This window comes from Salminus brasiliensis, chromosome 6 (assembly GCF_030463535.1).
Source record: "Salminus brasiliensis chromosome 6, fSalBra1.hap2, whole genome shotgun sequence".
Taxonomy (NCBI): domain Eukaryota; kingdom Metazoa; phylum Chordata; class Actinopteri; order Characiformes; family Bryconidae; genus Salminus; species Salminus brasiliensis.
The window spans coordinates 38,860,902-38,882,684 of NC_132883.1; the positions used below are offsets into that span (position 1 = coordinate 38,860,902).

General features: G+C 44.7%; 1 protein-coding gene across 6 annotated transcripts in view; it reads right to left on the reverse strand.

Annotated features, from left to right (window-relative positions):
* Window positions 1–786: 786 nt before the first annotated feature.
* iqsec2b (IQ motif and Sec7 domain ArfGEF 2b) overlaps window positions 787–21,783 on the reverse strand; it is a 76,229-nt gene continuing 55,232 nt past the window's right edge. The window contains exons 2-14 of one of the 6 annotated variants that reach the window (XM_072682334.1): window positions 14,028–14,310; window positions 12,884–13,204; window positions 11,531–12,579; window positions 11,171–11,332; window positions 10,838–10,960; window positions 10,508–10,674; window positions 10,033–10,172; window positions 8,909–9,034; window positions 8,723–8,822; window positions 8,431–8,592; window positions 6,826–7,023; window positions 6,616–6,665; window positions 787–5,790 (exon numbers count right to left, since the gene is read on the reverse strand). In XM_072682334.1, the coding sequence (XP_072538435.1) occupies window positions 4,336–5,790; window positions 6,616–6,665; window positions 6,826–7,023; window positions 8,431–8,592; window positions 8,723–8,822; window positions 8,909–9,034; window positions 10,033–10,172; window positions 10,508–10,674; window positions 10,838–10,960; window positions 11,171–11,332; window positions 11,531–12,579; window positions 12,884–13,204; window positions 14,028–14,310 (4,336 nt within the window). In that variant the 3' untranslated portion in view covers window positions 787–4,335. Of the gene's footprint in view, window positions 5,791–6,594; window positions 6,666–6,825; window positions 7,024–8,430; window positions 8,593–8,722; window positions 8,823–8,908; window positions 9,035–10,032; window positions 10,173–10,507; window positions 10,675–10,837; window positions 10,961–11,170; window positions 11,333–11,530; window positions 12,580–12,883; window positions 13,205–14,027; window positions 14,311–21,783 lie in introns of all 6 variants that reach the window. The other 5 variants (XM_072682333.1, XM_072682336.1, XM_072682335.1 and 2 more) reach the window with 5 other exon arrangements.

Sequence of the window (21,783 nt, forward strand, 5' to 3'; positions counted from 1 at the left end):
CCCAACACACCTTTACACACTACTCATCTCCTTGGCTACACAATTTTTTTTATTTTACTGCTACGTCGTTTCTTATTAGCACCTGTTTACACCAGTAAGGTAATATTTACTTCACCTTGAGTTCACATCTCTCTCTCTGGCTCTCCCAGCTGTGGTCCACCGATTTCAATCAGGATAACTATATACTCATGATACAGTTCATATTCATTTCTGCAGTCAAATGTTTTGGCAGCCATGATAGATTTTTAAAGTAGCCTAAGGAACCGTGCTGTGTGACCTTATAGGCTTGACCTATGAAATTCTGAAAGATTCTAAAGAATGGCAAATTTGCACTAGCCTACTAGGTAGTACAGACTTGGCAAGTTCCTGAAGAAGGGAGAGCGCTGTCCCAAGTCCACAGTCTGATGAAGTCTGATGCAGCCCTGATAACACAGATGAAGCAAGGACACATCTGGGTATTTTGACTGTACTTGGCTGGGTGAGAAATTTTGAATGGGCTGCAACTGATGACGTTTCACAAGTGCAGGAACGTACAGGTTGAAAATCGGCCTCTGCCTTCAAAAAGCTAGTGGGAGGAGATGAAGTGGCTAGAATTGGCCTTCAAAAAGCTAGTGGGTGGAGGCGTTTTATTCTAATGAGATGACAAGCAGAATGTTTTCTGACTTTCTGGCAGATCACAAACAAACGACTGGCTTGTCTTTGCATCACTTTGCAGATGCTATTCTTGCATCGAATTTATCTGGACGCACAATGACAGCATGCAGTAAAAATGAACAAACCACACAGTTTTCTCCACTGCAAGGACACTTTATAATAGTTTAGAAGCAATAAATATTCAGATGTCTCTGTATTCAGTTGCACACTGTCTGTACACAAATTAGAAGACTTCATATTCCATATTTCATAGATTTCTAAAATAACATTCAGCTCCGATGTGACATATATTTATATATCTATATACGTTTGTATAGGCTTACAAAATAAATATGCAATATTCACCTACAATGAATGGAACACTCTCATACACGCATTACATTCAAACATCCTCACACACAATCCTGAATAATAGTTCTGTTTGCTTCATGGTCAATATTAAATCGTTTTATCCTGTTATGTACAGTCGTACTCCATAGAACACTCTTCATTCAGTAAGTACTGCAGTCATGCAATAACATCCACGTGGGTAAGGTGGGGGGAATTGGGATATGCAGCAGTCGGAGATGAATGACACACATCTTTTGACTCTTATTCCTAGGTCTTAATGGTGGACAAGGAGCTGACGTAGTCTAGTTGTAGAAGTATACTGGCTCCTAGTGTATTACTACTTAAACTGATGCTGAGTTCAGCATCCATAGCCTCGCGTCTCAGTACAAATCTGTAAACTACGTTCCTTATGTTCCTTTTTAAAAAGGAAAAGGAAAAAGGCTTTCAGCAGAACCAGATTCATTTCAGAATGCCCTGCTTCGACCCGAATAGGACATTTGTGAATCACACGTTTAAAAATGAAATAAATAAAAACAAAACCAGCTGAAATCTCATGACAGAACCACAACTAACCTGGAAAAAAGGTCAAAGAAATATTCAGGACAAATCTGCAACATTCAGTAACACTTGCAAAGACAAGTGTGATTGTCCATAAGAACCACTAACCAACGTTGAATTCATGTAAGGTCACATTTCAGATACTGTCCACCATGCTCTGCTCCACTGTGAGAGGATTTTATATACAGTATGTTTTTCTATGACTGTCTTGTATTTAAACCATCTGTATAATGAAACAGATCATAATCATCATAATAAACATAACTAATCATAATCATAGTAGACAATTATGCCAGAATAAAAATGAAAAAAAGAAAGAAAATAGCAAAGTAAGAAAGACATCATCAATGCAATCACCCCTGTGGAATGCATTTGATTTGCACTAATACAAACAAGCATTTCAAATACAGACAGACTAAAAAAGAGGAGAACGTTTCCTTCAGATGATGGACTAGCCCTCATTAGTCATGAGTCCCAGTACTGGAACGATTCAGTGGACCTTTCCCACAGACACAGTACTGTGGGCAATGTATGAGTCTCATTAACTTCCAGTCAGTATGATCTAGAATTCTCACATTTCTGTTACTGGAGACTGGTAATGAAAGTAATAGTGAGCAGACAGTTAGTTGATACAGGTCTCTGGTTGGTGTTCCACTGGTGGTCCCATTTTAAGCTCTTCTGTAGTTTCTAAACTTGAGCGTCAAGGTTTTGCTGCTTTGAGAAATGCAGTATAATCTCATTGCAGTATTATCAATTGCTTAGTGAATGAAGCAGCAAGCAACGTTTTCATTATTATGGAGAAGATAGTGAAGATGTGGGGTGGAGGGCCAGTCTAATGCCTGGGCAAAGCTGCAGGATAATTGGGCTGATGTTTAAAAATGCCCCAGCTTGATTATTACAAAAGGTTTCCTCATTTCAAATTTATCTTGAAATATTCATTTTCAAGAATATATATATATATATATATATATATATATATATATACACATATCGGTTGGAATTTTGAGTATGAAAAGGTATTGGATTATTGGGCTATTCTATCATTTACAATTTGATTATTATGTATTACCATATTATACAATGCTACACTCACTAAGCACTTTATTAAGAACACCTGTACACCTACACATGATCTAATCAGCCAATTGTGTGGCTGTAGTGCAACATATAAAGCCATTAAGACATGGGCCAGCAGCTTCAGGTTATGTTCACATCAACCATCAGAATGAGGAAAACGTGATCTCAGTGATTTTGAGTGTGGCATGATTTTAGTGCTTCTAGAATTTGGGCTACACCAGCAGAAGACCATGTCCGGTTCCACTTCTGGTAGCCAAGAACAAAAAGCAGAGGCTGTAGTTGCACCAGGTTCCCTCAAACTGAACAGATGAAGACTAAAAACTCATTTCTGCTGAGCCATGCAGACAGTAGGGTCAGAATTTGGCACCAACAGCATGTATGCATGGACCCAACATTTCTTGTGTTAACAAGAAACAGCAACCAATCACACAGCCTGTTTGAGTGTTGTTGCTGACCATGTGCATCCCTTTGTGACCACAATATTCTATCGGCTATTTCCAGCATGAAAATGCTGCTGAAAAATCTGTAGGAATTGTGTGACCCAATGTCAATAGGGATCAGAATTTTAAAGTGTGTCCAAAATCCTGTGCATACCAGTTAAAGCTGTTTTGAGAGCAAAGTGAGACCCTTTGTGTTCCTAATGAAGTGCTTGGTGAGCGAATATTACTACAGTACCATATTACCTTGTACCCTGAAAACAGAACTACTTCTGATACTCCACCCAAGTGTGGGCTTCATCTGTTCACTTTAATTTACCCTTCATTTCTTCTGCCTTCCATAGACAAACTGTGGTCAAAAACCTCATATCACGCCCTTCAGCATTCTTTTTATGGCAAGCGTACAAGGACGTTCATGTTTGCGGACTAACATTTACAATCACAACAGTTACACCTGTACCAAGAGGGTTTAGATTGAAAGCAATGCTTAAAGTGATTCATCATGACTTCTCTAATTCAAACATTTGACACCTGATATAATTTGCCGTATATGCTTAAAATGAGAAAGGTGAAACGTTCATTAGTAGCGTGAGGCGCTGTAGTCTCTTTGAACAAGGTTCTGTAATGAGTCAGTGTTACACAGGAAAACAGCCGAACCTACTGCTCTCTTTAGCAAGAAGCTGAACATCAACTAATTAACGGATTGATTATTGCGTACATGGTTTTTTGCAACCGCTATCAGCTAATGCTTGAAACACATTTCAGATGTTCTGTCACGCTGGAATGGCAGCTGGAATGTACATTGTGTGCCCTGTAGAGTACTAAGACTGTCCTTGATGGTACACTCTCTCTCCCTGATCTACAGGTTTTAGATCCATCAAGAAAAGTTCATCAAGAAAGGCATTCAAACAAGCACTACTGTTTCTGATGTGCTGGCTCTGAGAATACATTCTCTTATGGCGGTTTGTGCACCCCCTGTTGGTGAGTGAGGGTGTGTGTTTGTTACCTGGTTAAACTGTGTATATTATCGCTCTTATAGTTTTTTTTTTTTTTTTAGCTTTTAGTGTTTGTAGCTGAAGGAGGAAAGGACTCTATTGGGCGGCACTGAGTAACTCCCACACTTACAATGAAAGTAAGCAATGGTAGGTTCTGAGGTTGTACTCTTAGAACTGTAAACCACTGTAGGGTGACTGACCTTCCCTTACGCTTATAGCATAAGGAGTGATTTGTGAATGTGCTGAGTGTGTACGCAGGCACTGTCTCTTGCATCTGTCTCCCTTTACACTTGCGGGAAGCGCAGGTGAAAGTAACAGAGTCTCAGCAGGTTGCGTTTCTTCTTGTTCTCTGTCCTGGTCCGGCCTCCTACCTCCTCCAGCCTCTCCGATGTCCCTCCACCCACCACCAGGGGCCCCCGCAGCGAGCCCCAACCCCGCGCCTTCCCACCCTTTGCCCTGCTCACACTACCGTGCTGATCCGGTTGGTAGGCTTGGATTTGGCCCGGTCGACCGTACCGCTCCCCCCAGGTGCGGCTCCTCCACTCTGTCCCACCGAGGCCTGGGGCCCCGGGGCCTGTGAACCGGCCGGCAATGGCGGTGGCGGGGCGGGGTGCTGGGGGGGGAGAGGGGAGAGAGGCGTAAGAGGGGTAAGGGGGGAGGAAGGGGGGGGTAAAGGGGAGTGGGGGGGGGGGAGGGGGGATGGAGGAGAGCAGCGGAGGATACTGGGGCAGATACGGGCCGGCCGGCGGCCCGTGATGGGCAGTGGCGGGCGGCGGCCCGGAGACTGGGGGCGGGGGCGGGGGTGGCTGCGTGGGTGCTGGGGGCGGGCTGGCGAAGATGAAATGGGCGGGGAGGGGCGTATGCCCCACGTGGGAGTGAGCGTGCGGGTGGGGCTGCGAGTGTGACAATGTCAGCGGAGGCTTGCTGACGGCGCCCCCTCTGGCCGAGTGTGAGGGCGGAGGCTGCGTGTGGAAGAGGGCAAACTGTGGGTGTTGGGAGAGTGGGGAGTGAGGAGAAAGGGGGGGAGGCGGCGGGACGCACGGCGAGGCTATGTGTCCCAAGGTCCCGTAACGAGCCTGCGGCAAAGCATGCTGGGAAGGTGGTGGAGGGTAGGGGTTGTGCCCGGAGGGGTTGGGGAGAGGCCGGCGTGGCAGGGTGACCCGCTGCAGCGTGGGGTGCTGGTGCTGGTGTCCAGATGCCGGTGCGCTCTGCACGTGATAGCGTTGGTGCGGATGGTAGTACGGGGGCGGAGGCTGCTGCCCAGCCACACTGCTGCTGCTGCTGCTGCTGGTAGTAGTGTGGCAGTACTGGGCGTGCAGGGCCTGGATCTTGGAAGGGCCCCCGGCCTCCACAGAGCACGGGGAAGGAGAAAGGGGCGGTGGCCCCCCAGTGCTCGGTGGGGCCACGGGGGCGGGGTAGGGTGGCCCCGGGGGGATAATGGGGCCTGGCGCTTTGGCCCGCTTGCCCCCAAACAGGGAGCCCAGGAAGGAGCCGGCTGTGCTCGTCCCACTCCCCGTCCCACTGGCTCCTCTCTCGCTGCTGCTGCTGCTGGAGGCTGGCCCAGCGCCAGCCACCACAGGTGTGGTGTGTTGTTGCTGCTGCCCCGGCCCACCCCCCACCCCCACTCCGGGGCTCAGGATGGGGCGGTGAGGCCGGTAGTCTTCGGCTCCATAGCAGCTCGGGAGTACAGTGGCTATTGGATAACGCTGGTGAGGCCGTGGACTGCTAATGATGGAACCCTAAGACAAAGAGAGTGGGGGGAGAGGAGGAAGAGTGGGAGAAGAGCGAGAGCCAGAGTGGCAGGAGAGAACGAAGAGGGGTTCAAAAAGCCAAGGATTGCAAAGAATGCAAGGGAGCCAGGGATGGAGAGGAGGAGGAATAGGGAGGCGAGAGATCAAGGGGTAGAGAAAGGATCAGAGTGCCCAGCAGTAATGGGAAGTGCGAGGGGAATAAAGATTGAAGGATAAAGAGTGGCGAGAGGATAGACGGGGGAGGAGAAACGGGTGAGTTGATTAGAGTCATGGAACAATTTAACTTCCGTATTTTACAATGATAGACTAATACACACTGATGGTTCAGAACACAAACACCACAACAGATGCAGATGCTGGATCACAAGAAGTAAAGAACTACAAATGCTGGTTTGTTCATGCATGAATACTGTATATGCAACACTACTTGCAAATGAAACAACACCAAAACAGCAAATCCACCCATCCAGGGCTCACGCAGCCATAAAGGTTAAATAGGTGCTGTCTTCTTGGCTGCTTCTGAGCACATATTCGGGAAACCATCACTGTGATGCACTAGCAGGGAGCATATCACCGTGCATACACAGGCATAGATAGCATACAGAGATGCAAAACTATGGCACTGGCTCTGTGGGGGTGGTAGAAACACATGCAAGGCAGCACCGTGGGTTTTTTTTTTCTTTGGTGGTGGTAAGGGTGGGGGTGGGGGTGTTCTCCAGGCAGACATGCTAGGTGGGTGGGGTGGTGGTCACTTTGGTGATGGGTTTTTGGGCGAAAGCTAAAGATACAGACCTCTGCTCCACTCAGACTTACTTCCATTGTACTGTCAAGGGAACCAACGCTGTTTCTGCGACCGCGTTTCCCTGCACCCAAGCAGGACATGTCAAGCATCTCCACAGGCGTGTGAGGGGTTCAGTGTGTATGTAGGAATGTGTGAGTAGCATTAAAATGTTAATCCGTGCATGTTCATGTGTGTGGTGGTAATTGTTGACATATTTTCATGTGTTTGCCTCCATGTCTCACCTGAATCAGACAGGTCCCTCAGTGAGGAGCTGAGAGCAGTGCGCTTGAGGCCCTCTCCCGGTGAGTAGTTGTCGTCCAGGCTGGGCCTTCCAATTGAGCCATTGACTACCTCACTCTTGACCCCGCCCACACCTCCGCCCACTACACTGCTGCTCATCAAGCTGGGCCTCATCACGCCTTTCTGCTTCTCTAGCTCCGCTGCAGGGAAAGACGAGGCAGAGCAAAACATTAGAGAGTAGGACGTAATGTAGTGTATTTATATAGATACTCTGTGCAACTTTAATATAACAATAACACCCTGGGGAACCTTAAAACATTTTTTAATGCTTTATGTGGAAGTTACTTCCTTAGCTTTGCACTGGAGCTATGAGGCTGATGTTGCACTTTAGCAATGAAAGCTTCTATTAAATCATCCCACTTAAAAAAAGTCCTGTTAGACTGGTTACAGTTTCCTTTTCCATTTGCTGTGTTGCTAAATCAGGATCAGAAAGTGCACGCTGCCCCGTAATAATAAATATGCAATGGTTTCGTTCTTTAGCCTTGCACTACAACTACAAAGCTAATGTAGCTAGCTAAGGCCGCCTAATGCTAGCTAACATACTGAAGTCATAATTCATCTGTTAGCATCGCGTGATCTGCATCCATAAATCACACTTGTATCAAACCATGCCAAGGAGGCTATTTTATAGATGTAGTTTGCCAAATAATGTTGAAATCCACTTTAAGAAGTCTGTTTGAAACTAAATCAGTGGGGTTTGACAGGAGTGTGTGATGACTTTGGCATACAGTTAGCACTATGCTAATGAATAGATACAGCCATGGTCCTGGCATAAAAAACCATATACATAAAATATCATGAAATCCTAAAAACATAGTCCAGCACAGCTGTTACACATGAAATGTTAATACAGAAACTTTGCATTCTGCTGCCCCTGCAAGTGTTTGCCCTGCAGAGGTAATGCCAGTCTCCACTAAGTGAGCCGGGCTGTGCAACACCGTGGTAGAGATATTGGACAAGCCTTTAAGGAATAACTTAAAGAAAACTTCAGATATAAACCATGTCTGGGCTGAGCAACTGCATTTAGGCTAAAGGGACAATCAGTGGTGACTCAGTGGTTAGAGCTCCGGACTACTGATGACAGGGTTGTGGGTTTGATTCCCGGGCTCAGCAAGCTGCCACTGTTGGGCCCTTGAGCAAGCCCCATCACCCTCTCTGCTCCCTGGGCGCTGGAGTTGGCTGCCCACTGCTCCGGGTGTGTGTGTGCTCACTGCCCCTAGTTCGCTAGTGTGTGTGTGTGTTTTCACCACCACAGATGGGTCAAATGTTCATAGTACAGTGACAAAATACCGCACCTTTAATCAGTGTAAATAATATTTAGCACTAAACTGTGTCTTTAAAGGCATAGGCTATAGTCCAGACTGTACGGATGCCTTAATATGACTTCTCTCAGAAATGTTACCCTCAATATTTGAAATGTCACATTTGGCATCTGTTTCAGTATAAATAAGTTCAGTAAAAAATATTAATTTATAGCACAGTGTCCTCATTGCTGTGGTCAAAGGGGGTCGTTCACTTTATTGACCAGAAGAGGGAGCTGTACTCACACTCCACTCTGTATTTCTCCATCTCCTGCACCTCAGCGATGCTCTCTCTCAGGTCGCTGACGAAGCGTGTGCGGTCCTGCAGACTTGGCGCGTTGAACACAATCAGCACCTTGCGCTCTCCGCCTGGGATCGCTGACGTTAGTCTGACACCGTGTGGGTAGTCTGAGAGAAGATGTGACAAAGATCAAGACAAAGAAAATAAGAAAGTGGGGCAGATACTGCGAGCACTGCAGTACAGAGTTTTAGTCATTCTGACATTTGAATACTCAAATATATTGAAGCTAGAGCTTACAGGAGTTCTGGAACATGTGAACCTGCATCTCCACCAGAGGGAATGACTGTCGGAAACTGTACGTCACTGAGGTTTTCTTCTTCTGGAAGATCTTTGTCACCTGTCAGGCAACAAGAAGAGTAAAATAAGGCCTAGCCTGCGGTGAATTTGAAGTTACCATGACAACAGAGTGATTGATTGACGTACCACCAACAGGTCGTTGAAAAGGAAGACCTCTCTCTGATGGACCCCAGTTCGCTGGGGGCGGTTGGGGTCAGGCACCTCATAGAGCTGGCAGCAGCAGACCAGCCTACGGTGAGGAAGAGACAGGACCTGCAGGAGGACAGTAAAGGACATTACAGGATATCACAGTGGATAATTACAAAACAACACCAAGAAGACCAAGAAGACTTTATCTACTATCTATCCATCTTCTACTTGCTCTACTACTAGTCTGCTTTTAATGCAGAGGTTCCCAATCCCAGCACTGGAGACTCCAAATTATTCCTATAAGGGATGTCCACAAACATGCTCACTCTGGTGAGGAGAAAATATGGTTTGTCCACAGAGAGTTTCGTAATGTCAAACTCAGTCTGCTGCATCAATTAGTAACACAGAAATGTTGCGAGTGTGATATGCGTGGCGTTAGATCACTGTCCAAATTCGTCCTGTCTGTCAGAGAGACGTCTGGGTGAAATGGGCAGCAGCTGTGGTGCTGAAAGGCTGGCTGAGCTCGCCGAGCAAGCGGGTTTGTTTGAGTGGGGGACGAGACACTTACTCAATGTGACGTAGAATTGAGCAGAAAACACAACAGCCTGTGGAAGCACATGGCTTTGGTGAAAGTGAAATAAGCCAAATGTCTGAGACTTCACATTCCACAATTTCTGGGGTGGTTTGTTTACTGTCTTACAGAGTTAATCTTGGATAATTATTCCAAAATATTTCTTAAATTTGTGAGTTGAATTTTCTCCTTTTCTCCCAGTTTAGTACTGACAATTAACCCACTTGTTCATAACTCCCCTAGCTCTTGCAATTCTCCCGATTCTAGGAGCGTTAGGACTTGGCATGTGCCTCTATTTCGAACAGCTCCACCGCACAAGCTAACAGACGCCTATGCCGGCCAATGTTGCTTATGAGTAATGAGGCAAGAAGGCATCATCTACCCACTTGGAAAGACACGGACAATTGTGCCCACTCTGACTCCGGCTCTGATATCCCAGCTAGCGGGGAAACAGAAAAATATGCAGAGTACAGGGAACCCAGAGCTGACTTTGGGAACCACTGCTACTAAATCGCTTTTACATGGAGAGAATAAATAAACCTTTACTCACTGGTTTCTTGCCCACAATTACTCTCTCCACAGCTTGGACCTGAGAGACATGGTCATCATTGGTCCTCAGCTCCCACTTCTGAATGCGCTGGTAAATCCCAACCAGCAGGTCACGTGGGATATCTTGTCCATTGTCCACTCCTGAGGGACAGAGACAATCCACTTTTCTCTAAACAACAGCTTGATGCAAAGTGGTGCCATGGTGTTGTAGCTATTGACCATTTTATAAAGGCTAATGCTGTTAATAAGGAAGGAAGGCTGCTAGAGGCATGGTAACATTATGTGCACAGGGTCATGCTAAAGTGTCTCCATTAGTTTTCACTCATTGTTAACTTGACTGGATAACAATTCCTGTGAGCTTAAATGAACAGAATTGAAAGCTACGCATATAAACAAAAATGTGTGTGTACGTGTGTGCTGGTATTTGTGAGCATGTAAGGGAGTGTGCACATGTGCAAATGCGACAGGAATCTCACCTCGCAGGTTCTTGATGAAATCGTCCAGCTTCATCTTCCTGTCTGCTTTAACACTGGGGCTGTACATGTCTGTGTTGAGGAGGATGATGGCAAAGGCCAGGATGAAGATGGTGTCTGGGTTCTGGAACTGCCGCACCAGAGCGGGGTTACACACACAGTACCTTTGACTGAGAGAAAGAGAAATGAGAAAAATTACTAAATACTTTAACACTGTGCATTAAATTATAATTACACAGAATTATTACGAGCTGTGTATGTATATGTATGTACACAGAAATCGCATATATTTATATTTATACATAAAACATAATGTCATAAAACACCCCCTACCTGAAAGCCTCAATAAGTCGTTCCACTTTTTGAGCCTCTCCTTGCACTTTGATCTGGGCCTGAAACTTCCTCAGAGCATCATCTAGATCCATTCCAGAAAAGTCCATCTCATCTACCACACAACTGAAACACAAGAGAGGAGGCATGGAAGGGATTCCTATACAGTAGGTGCTTACCAATGCATCAGATTTCAGGCATATCCTCGAAAATCAATGTACTGTGCTTGTAAGTTATGTTAAAATGTTAGCATGTCTTTGTTGACACTAGATCTAGTTTTATCTAGTAATTATTCAACAGAACCGAGCGTGTCTGCTGAGTCCTGGGTCAACTCACTCGAGCACATCTTTGTTAAACTGCTTCTGTCTGTTTCCCAGAAATTCCCCAATCATCTGCCGGCTCAGACCCTTCCTCTCCAGAATGAAGCGGGCGATGCCAACGGGCGTGTCTGACACAAAGCCACGCTCTATCAGGTACTGGATGCCTTTCTCTGGTTTCCTGTGGTTTACAAAGACACAAGGTTGCTTAAGTGTGCCACTAACAGCAATTAAAGAGCAAATACTTTGTCAAAGTGAAAGTGTGGCGAAAATGATTTAGGAGGGTAGCAAGTTCCTGATCCCTTCCTGTAGAGTTCTGGAAAACATACAATATATTTATTTTAAAAAGCACTGAGAAAAGCATAATTTCAAAGCTCACTTGTTGAAGAGGTTGAGGCCAATGCGGTACTGCCTCCTCTGCATCACGTCATTGTTAAAGGCTGGTGAGTCCCAGCTATGGCGGCTCTCTCTCTGATAAGTCTGTTTGCCCAGTGGCGGCAGTGGCTCCCTCAGGCTGTCCCTGGAAGAAGAGCCTGAGCTGCAGTTGATGGTTTCGTTAGAGTTGGTGGTGGAGTTTAGCGAGTCATTATCACCATCTGAGCAGCACTGCTGATCCAGGCCACCAGGGGGCAGTGGGGCAGAGGACGAGGAGGAGAGCGGTGTGGTCGGGGGCTGCTGTGGGGAAGAAGAAGACGAGGGTGTGTCGGGGTACTGGTGGTGATGGTGGTGATGGTGGTGGTGATGATGTGCTATGTGGTGCGGAATGTGTGACGGCAATGGGCGAGCCGCTGGACGCGCCTGGCCTTGTGCTGCGCCGGAGGTAGCAGAGCGAGCGTTGGGGTTGTGTTTTAGTGTCCCTTGCGGGGAGCCTCCGGTCGAGTCCTGCTCATACACCAGCTGCCTTCCGAGGGAGCCACGGTCCGATCGATCACTCATATCTACTGAGCTGTCACTGGGTGGTTCTATGGTGAGCAGGGGCAAGTGTGCCCCCCGGAGGCGGTAGTCACGGCACTCTGTGCAAGGTGTGCTCCTGCGACTGTTGCTGCTCCCTCCTCCCTCTGTGTCACGGCTGTCCTCTCGACCTCCAACACCACTGCTTCCCCCACCGCCGCCCCAGAACTCTGTGTCCGTGCTGCTCGGGGCGCGGTCCAGTGAGAGCGGTGAGGACGGCAGGCCGTCGTCCATGTAGAGGGTGACGTCACTGTAAGAGGTAGCCGTGCTGTCTTCATGCATGCTCAAGCCACCACCCGCTCCGCTCCGATCCCGGTCACCCATGCCTCTGCGAAGGGACGGGTGGCTGCTGCTGCTCCAGATGCATTCACCGAAGTCGTCCACCACGCCACTGCTGTCGCCAATGCCCTCCTGAGAGTCTTCTCTGGACGGCCGACACGTCAGGGCATCATCAATGGAATCGGCCAGGGATTTGACCTACAGTAAAAAACATTTATTTGAAGGATGAACAGAGTTTCCCTGCTCTAACACACATGCTCTGACTAATCAGATAATTAACAACCCTTTCTCAAATTGAAGTGGGTGTGTTGAAGCAGGGAGAATACCTAAAAACCAAGAACAGGGTTGAGAACCTTGATCTTCTCATATGCATATTTGTATTTTTCACCTATTTATCTGTGATATACTTGCGTCAATAATATCAAATGCTTTGTAGCTGAACTGCAACTTCCCACAAGTTACTTGTTTGGAAGAGATCAGAGAAAGAGAAAGAGACCCCCACCTGTTTTGAGAAAGAGTCTTCCAAGTGTGTGTAATCTCCCGGGCGGGCAGGAGGGCCAGGCTCCATGTCTGGCAAGTGTGGCGGGCCCATGCCTGGACTGTGGTGGATCTGAGGCTGTGCCTGAGGCTGCCGTTCGTCAAAGGAGTACTGCATACGCATGTTGGACAGGATGATGCGCCGTGTCATGCGGCTCTCGGATGCTGAGCTTCGCAAACGCTCAAAGTTCTTGTTCATGCGATACTGCCGGAAGGCGGTCTGGATGGTACGTGCTGCTCGTCTGCTCAGGAAATAGCCGCCATACTTCCTCTCCAGCATTTCCACCTAACACGGGACGCAGGTTGCGTTAGTCTTCTGTTGGTCTTTTTATAAATAATGTAACCAATTTTCATCCCCAGTTTTAGAGACAATTACCCAACCCTTTCGTTAGTACTCTCCCCCTATTACATGTAATGCTCCCGACACTGGGAGAGTAAGGACTGACACATGCCCAACCAGCTCTTTTCAAATTGCCACTGATGCAATATCATTTGGCAACCAGCGCTTGGAGGAAGGCGCTGGGTACCCAGCTCTGATGCATCGGCTAGCAGACACTTGTGCCGGCATCGCACTACCCACCCGGAAAGAGCAAGGCCAATTGTGCTCTCTCTGGCTCTGGCTGCTGATGGCAGACAGCATGACCTTCAAACCAATGATCCTTGGGTCATAGTGGCAGGGTCTTAGTCCGCTGGACCACTTGGAGCCCCTTGTTAGGCTTAACTTAATAAAGCCCAAAATATTTTTTTCCCTTTACATTGTAGTGGTTCTTATTTTGAAACTTTTGGCACATGTTCAAACCTTAGATATTAAAGTCTATGTACATTTAACTCCAAAATACAAACATTTTTGCAATGCCCTCCAACCTGTTTTTTGGGTGTTGCAGAGTTTGCATGTTTTTACCCATACAAATCTTTAGCAAACAAGGGCCTCAGACAAATGTTACTGGTAAACAACAGCTTCGTCTGCCCTTTTTGGTGACATTTGGTGACCTATTGGTCATATAATTCCAAATTTCAAATTACCGTCATAGTACAAATATAGCAAAATACTCTTCAGGAGTAGCTTCAGTCTCTTAAACGGAACTGTACAAGTCAGATAAGCTCTGTACCTTCTTGTCCTGGAGATCTGTGGAGAGCTCATAGCTTTCAGATAGAGCTTTGCACCGCTTGTTCTCCTCCTCCTCCTGCTTGCGTAAGGCCAGGCTTGCCGGCTGGTTTCGGGTGCGCTGGGCCCAGGCGAGGCTGGCTGGGCTTGGGGGGGCCACCACCGGCCCCCGGGAACCAGGCGGGCCACAGCTGCTGTCGTTGTAGAGATCAATGCGGTGTGTGTAGGGGGCCTTACTGCTGTCTGAGAAGGGGCTCGACTCTGAAACCTGACTTGCCTCCTCAACACTGTGTATTGACAGCGAGCAAGAGGGATAGAAAGAGAGAGAGAGAGAGAAAGAGAGAGAGAGAGAGAGAGAGAGAGAGAGAGAGAGAGAGAGAGAAAGAGAGAGAGAGAGAGAAAGGGCAAGTGGGAGAAAGATGTATATTTTCAAATCTGAACTCCAGAAAAAATAGCATGAGATAAAAATCATCAGTTCAAGCAATTCACTAAAGCTCATGCCATTGTGTATTTTCCACCGACTGTGCACTTTTAATCACTGATAACACCTTGAAGCGCGAGACTCTGCAGAGATGTCATTATTTTTGAATGAAAAAGTGCAGAACACAAGAACAACTGAAGTTACTTTGATGAAATATGAAGCGAGCTACACAACACCACCCAAGACTGCACAAGTAGAAATAGCGAGCTAAATCTTCATTTATTAATAAAAGATTAGTTAGCAAAAGGCTAAATACCTCTGTACAACATTACAAATGTGAAGTGAAGTGAATAACACTGATTATCTGGTTGCAGTGGCACCTGTCAAGAGGTGGAATATAAGCTGATCTATTGTAAACAGGAAAAATAGGCAAGCGAAAGAATCTGAGCCACTTTGTGAGCACAAGAGCCAAACTCAAGTCAAATTCAATAAAAAATAAAACAAAATTATTAATTCTCCCAAGCATATTGTAATTGGTACTTAAAAAATAGTAGTCCTGAAATACTCCAGGCCAATGAGTTGTTAAAGGTGGTGGTTTTCCTGGTTTTAAAATGCATGCAGTGCCAAACCACAAGTGTTGGTAGGTTCATTTGTCTGTTTTTATAATACATCAAATGTAAAAGTAAAAAATTCAACTACAACTACAAATGATGTAATTACTTAGTAATTAGTAAATGTTACTAAGTACTGGTCTTGCAGGCAACAGTGTCAAGTAACAGAGTACAAATACTTCGTTACCTTACTTAAGTAGAAATTTTGGTTATCTATACTTTACTGGAGTAATTATTTTTAGAATTTTTACTTCTGCTCCTCACATTTTCACCCAATTATGTACACTTTCTACTCCTTACATTTTAAAAATAGCCTCGTTACTCCTATTTCATATCCGTTTGTTTTTATTTCGTCTTGTCATCATTAAAAAAAAAAGAAAATCCAGATAAATCGTGCCATCCACCCTATGAAACATGTTAATGCTCAGTAATACACAAAGATGGTCCTTTAATATATGTAATACTACTACAATTTTCAATGGGCAGATGTGCAGCTGAAACAGGAAGCCAAGTGCATCCCAACATTTTTCAACATTAACATTTGAATATAACATTATGGTCATTATGGCTTTTAGAAAAATGTTGTTTTTGGGAGGAGGGGTAGTGCACTATAGACCCCTGTGGGGTGACTTTTACTTTTCTACTTTAAGTAGTTTTGAAACCAGTACTTTTACACTTTTACTTGAGTAAAAAGCTTAAGTTGATACTTCAACTTCTTTACAAGTCTTTTTAAACCCTAGTATCTCCACTTCTACCGAGTAATGAATGTGAATACTTTTGACACCTTTGTATGCAGGATGCCCCAACTTTTGATTTGGCCCCTTCTTTTAAGTGTCTTTTGGAAATGCCTTTTGGGAAATCAGGTCACCTTTTGCGTACTTAGCTTTGCACACTCACAGCCGAAACCTTTGCATGCTATTGAAAGTCTCAATGACTCAGTATTTAGTACATCCACTGTTTACCTTAATCACAGCTTGTGCTCTCCATGGCATCTATTTGACATGTTTATGCTGAGTTAGAGAGTACGCAAAATTCCAGCTCAGAAAAGGCAGCGCAGTGCGTTTTTCATTTTCAACATTTTCAAATGTTGTGTTATGTATTATTAGAAAATATGAATGTATTATAAAATGTTTTTATCTCAGTTTTAAACAAAGCATCAACTGAGCAGAATGTTGTATTAGTTGTTGGCAGTGGACTCGTGCCATGGATGACTTCTGGAGAGATTTAATGCTTGTTAATAGGCTGAAGAGCACTTTACTCCATGCTATATACTGCATATCACCACACAGCTCTGAATTCACTTACTTGTAGACGTTCCTATTCTGGAGCATGTCTCCTGTTGTGCTGGGTAGCGTTAGAGCAGTGATTTTGAGTTTTGACTGCACACACACACACACAGACACACACAGCGTTTGGAAATCACCACCCCATCATGCCGCTTGCTACCACCTATTACCTGGTCTGTCAAAGTCAAAACTTTTGAAAACGACATTCGACATTGAAAAGAACAACGGAGCTGAACTGAAAGGCAGGCACGGCTCAGCAAAGGAGCAATTATGACAAAAGCCCAGCTCACAAGGTCACACTTTTTCCTTCATCCAGAACGGCTGAAAGCACACGTGCACTCACTCTTTCCCTAGAGGCACTGTCAGCTCTGCCACAGGAAACACACCAGCATGTGATTATTTATGCATGGGGTGACAAATGTTTCCAGCAACACCTCTAGTGCGTATCTGTTAAGACCCAAAAGTAGCTATTCTTACTGTCCTGAAATCTGAGGCCTTTCCTTTCCTGTTTTCTCTCACACTTTAAACAGCGCTGCAGTTTAGCTCTGAACTCTGGACGTTTAGCGGCAGAGAAAAGGCAGAGAGTGTCCAAAAGGAGACTCCTTCTCACATGTACTTTACTTTACTGTATAAAGACATGCATGTAACACGTTACCAGCAAAGAACAATAGAAACTGAAATAATAAACAACGCCCAGACGCTGCAACTTACTGCCGACACACACACACACACACACACATGTATCCACCTAAAGAGTTTGCGGAAGTTTGCAGACTTTTTCTCTCGATTCCCAAGTACCCTACACAGAGGAGGAAAGGGTAAATAGTCCAGCAGCTCAGCGACTTTAAGGCTCCGGAGGCAACTCAGCTGGTTTTACATTAGAGTCAGGAGGTCAGCAGCAGTACCTGGTCACATGGTCCATACTTCACCACCCTCTCGCTCTCCCTCCCTTCCTCTTGCTGTTCTCATTACACAGTGTACACTAGATCAATGTGAAAAAAAAGTCAACCGCCTGTGGAACGGGTGACTGAGACCAGTCATCCTCGTCCTGTCTGCCGTACATTTTCACATGATTCAGTCTCGCATCTTTATCTTTAGCAGCTGAGAAAGAACCCTAGAGAATGTACGCACAGACATATCATATCAGACAGGCGCATATCAATTCTCAACTTTTTGTCACCAGCAGCAATGATTTCTTTCTTTTTTGACCCAAAATGTTCTGGACATCAGCTCAGAAAGTAATAACCAGTGATTATGGATCACATGCAGTATATTATGGTGTTCCTTTTCAATGGGCCATAGTTTTTCTACCATTGCTCGGATTAGTAAGAACCTAAGTGATAATCCCCATCCCATGTTATGAAATAGCAGAAATTTTGGGAGGAGGAACATGTCTGAGGCCCCTTCCCCCTAATCTAACATCCTATGAATATGTGTCCATGACAAGTCTTCACAACCCTACACCATCCTGTTTTCTCCCATCTCTGCAGTCTCCGTCTAATCACCATAAGCTGATGGCATGGTCAGAACTAGCAAAGAACTTAATGGACTAATATAACGATGCTGTTGAAATTCCTTTAAAATTGTAAAGTATACAGTTATTATAGGTATTCTATCACTGAAACGCTCTGTTTTACCAGCAGGAGGACTGTTTGGTTCATTTAAATATCTATTTTGCTGAATTTCAACATTTTATTTACAGTGGACTATCAGAACTATCAGCGTTCATTTTCATTTGGTAGAGTTTTGGAGGTGGAGCTTGTTTTTGTACTATTCTGTCCCTTAGTGTTGCCCTCCCAGTGTTTTTTAGCCCTGCGTTCACATGGTTTCCTGTGTTTGTGAGCCGCTGAGAGACAGCAGGGGGGGTAGGCAGGAAGACAGAGACGCTGTTCCGTTTGGGAGCTGGGCCTGAATTTCTCTCGGCGCTCTTTCTGACATGTACCTTTATATGACACAAAGTTATCTGGGTGTTGCAGACTGTGAGAAGGTGGTGCTCTGCAGCTGAATTCGTTCGGCCTGCTGATGTTTCCAGACTGGAAGAGTGTTATGGAGCATTTTATCATCAGTGTGTGTTTTTCAACATCTGCTGACGCCCTGCAAGCTATTCCAGCAACTGCCGTGGGATACATTACTGTTCAACAGCTTTTAAATTGGAGTGGCTCCAGCCACGTTAAGGACTGTTAATACAGTTTTTAATTTCCATTAAATCTAAAATAGGTTATTTACAGTATTTCGGGCTACAGTAATTATAAACATACAAAGTACGCCTATGTCTGTATTAAGAGGTTTTCATACGTTTTTTGTGGACATGAATGTCATGGCAATATTCGGCTTTCAGTGTTTTTTTTTTACTTTACTTTTTCTGGAGCAGAATGAGTGACAACATGCATCTTTAACCCTTTCACAAGTACAGTCCCACCAGTGGGATTCGAAGGTTTAGCTGCAACAACCAGCTTTAATTCTACCGGTTCAGCTCAAATCTGTTCACTGATTAGTCTTCCAACATACAACGCATCCAAGAAAAAAGATTCCCATTTCACCATAAATGCTAAAAGAACTCCCTCTGTGTGGACCATTACAGTAGCCAAAACTGACCTGCGAAAGGGTTAAAAGATAAAAACAAGGATTTGGTGGGGGTTTTGGGTGTTTTTTGGGGTGTTTTAAAATCCACACAGGGTCACAGTTATACATACATCCACTTAGATTATTAATTATGTGGTGCTGAAGATTCCAAAGATTCCAAAATGTCTGGGGACTTGCCAAGGCCTCTTAACATCCTGTTAGTGATCATGATTGGCTACAGCTGATAGTTCCCACATTAAAAAAAAAGATTTGATTGACATCACTTACTGTGTTTGTGCATTTACACATCTGTGTCAGCAATGGGTGCAACATAAAGTAGCTGAATGCATCCATTAGAAGGGGTGTCCACAAACATTCTGCCAACAAATTTATTAGACCATTGACAGTTTATCAAAGATGAGTGGTCAGATATTCAGAACTCCAGAACTGAGAATGAGTTGTGTCTGTCAGCAGCTTGTTGATGGCCACCAAAAGCATCTGGTTAAGCATATATTAGATGTGCTCGTTGAAATAAAACACATTATTGTATTATTTTATTATTTATCTGTTAAAGGATGTATGTTGTCACTCATTCTGCTCCAGAAAAGGCTGTTTCAAAGAAATCACTGACAAACCCAACATTGCCATGACAATTATGTCCATTAGGAGTGTATGTAAACATCTGAAGACAAATGTATGTCTACATTTTTGTGTTGCTTGTACCTAATTGTACCTACCTATATTGTACCTAATATAATGGTTAAGTAGTATAGGTAGATGTTTGGAGGCCCCCTTATAAACGGGACATATATTGTATATAATAATAATAATGTTTAAATAATTATAATTGACTGCAATGCTTACCACAGTTAACAAACACATCAGGTTACAAACAAGCATCACTGTGTGTGTGTGTGTGTGTGTCCATGTTGCCCTTTCTCTTCTCCTTTACCTGTGTTAATCCTCTGTTCCTCCCACACTTCCTGACCACCCACCTACACACACAGACACACACATACAGGAGAGGAGGAATGAAGGTTGCTTGGAGACAGTTGCCACGAAACCAGTGTGGGAGGGGAGACAGTCCTTAGAGAAAGAGGATGAGGTTGCTATGGTTACTGAGGTTTTATACAGCGGCGGTGGGTGTTGTGAGAGAAAGCTGCAGGTTGTGGAAATGACTTGTGCTGTTACGGACAAACACTGCAGCACAAAGAGACGTGCGGCCTTACTGTATATCCGTGCTGGATATACAGGAATTACTAAAATGCATATTGTCTCCAAAATGTCAACTTTACAGAAGAAGGAGAAAACCTGCTTAACTTTCAATGGACGTCATTTTGGAGCCTTCCCATTGGTCACTGGATCTTGAATTTATAATCAAATTACTTTTTTAATGCCACAAGTACCAGTAATCAGTTTCACAAACCCTAAAATAGAACACTGTGGGACTCCACACAAAATATAATTCCTAATTCGGCCTGTGTATATTATTATTTAACTTTCAATGGAAGTCGAGGTAAAAATATTAAGTCATTTTGGAGCATTTCTATTGGTCCGCTCATCATGAAATTGGACACTAATAAAAAAAACAACTGCCCAATTCAATATATGTCAAGCAGTGAAAAAAGGCAAAAATGGACATACAAGGTTGTTGTGTGACAGCGATGATATGCACCGTGAATAGTTCTGAAGGCATGAAGCAAAGACCAGCATCAGGCACAGTGCTGAAAGTTCTCCCCTTAATTCATGTGTCTCATGAGACTCGGAAACCTACTCTTTTCAATTCAACTCAGCTTTGAAAAATCTGAGCATCCATTCATCCATCCATCTATCATCCTCTGGGCAGTGGCAATTTAGCATAACCAATTCACCTACCATGTGTCTTTAGGTGGTGGGAGGAAATCAAGGTACTCAGAGAGATAAACAACTTACTAAACTCCTTATAGACACAGAAGCGAGGATCGAACCCACAATCCCAGGCTCCTGGAGCTGTGTGGCACATCCAGTACCTGCAGCACTTCTGTGCTGCTTTTTAAAAAGTCAATAAACTGTATTTTAAATTTGAATAAAGCAGGCTGGGTTGGTAGGATGGCCCTCCATCTCCACCCATCACTCAACAAGATGCTAGTCAGTGCAGGCCACTGTTGGCTGGTGTAACAGAACTGGCAGTTAGCATTCTCCTCTAAGCAGTGAAGGTAAACTGAAGGCATAATCTCTTCTACCAGTACTTCCTGAGGGCAGGAGATAAGGGCAACAGAGGTTGCAACAAATTGTTGATGGAATGTGGGGTTAAGCACCTAAAGCAACCTGAGGTCAAGTACTTTAATCCCATATGGAATTCTCAGATGCTTGAAAAGTGCAGCACTTCTGGCCTTTGGTACCACGGCAATTTCCCATGATACACTGATGGGCTTGAACTTGCTATTGAGTGGCCCTAACTATTCAATTACCTGACCGGGAAAGAGGAGCACATCCTGAATGTCATTACAAAGAAAATACGTGGCAAGGTCACAAAGAAAATCAAGGCAGGCTCAGACCTGTACTGGGGGGGGGGTTCTGTACTGTGTACAGTTGGTCATTAGAATGGCAGATAATGTCAGAAGTTTCCAAAAAAACAAACAAGCTTACATTTCTGACCAAAAACCTGTAGACGAACAGATATGCTTTGGTACTTCTTGCTGTAAACATTTTGTGTATAGGCCTTATTAACCTTGCAACCGTCCCAATAACACCGTTGGAGGTGCGTCTGACAACAGTTCCTAGCAGGTATGCAATCTACTTTTGGATTCAACTAAGTAGTGATGAATCTATTGGATGAAGGTGACACCTAAATTCAATTTGGTGTAATTGCATCAATTACATCCATTCCTGAAAGGGGAA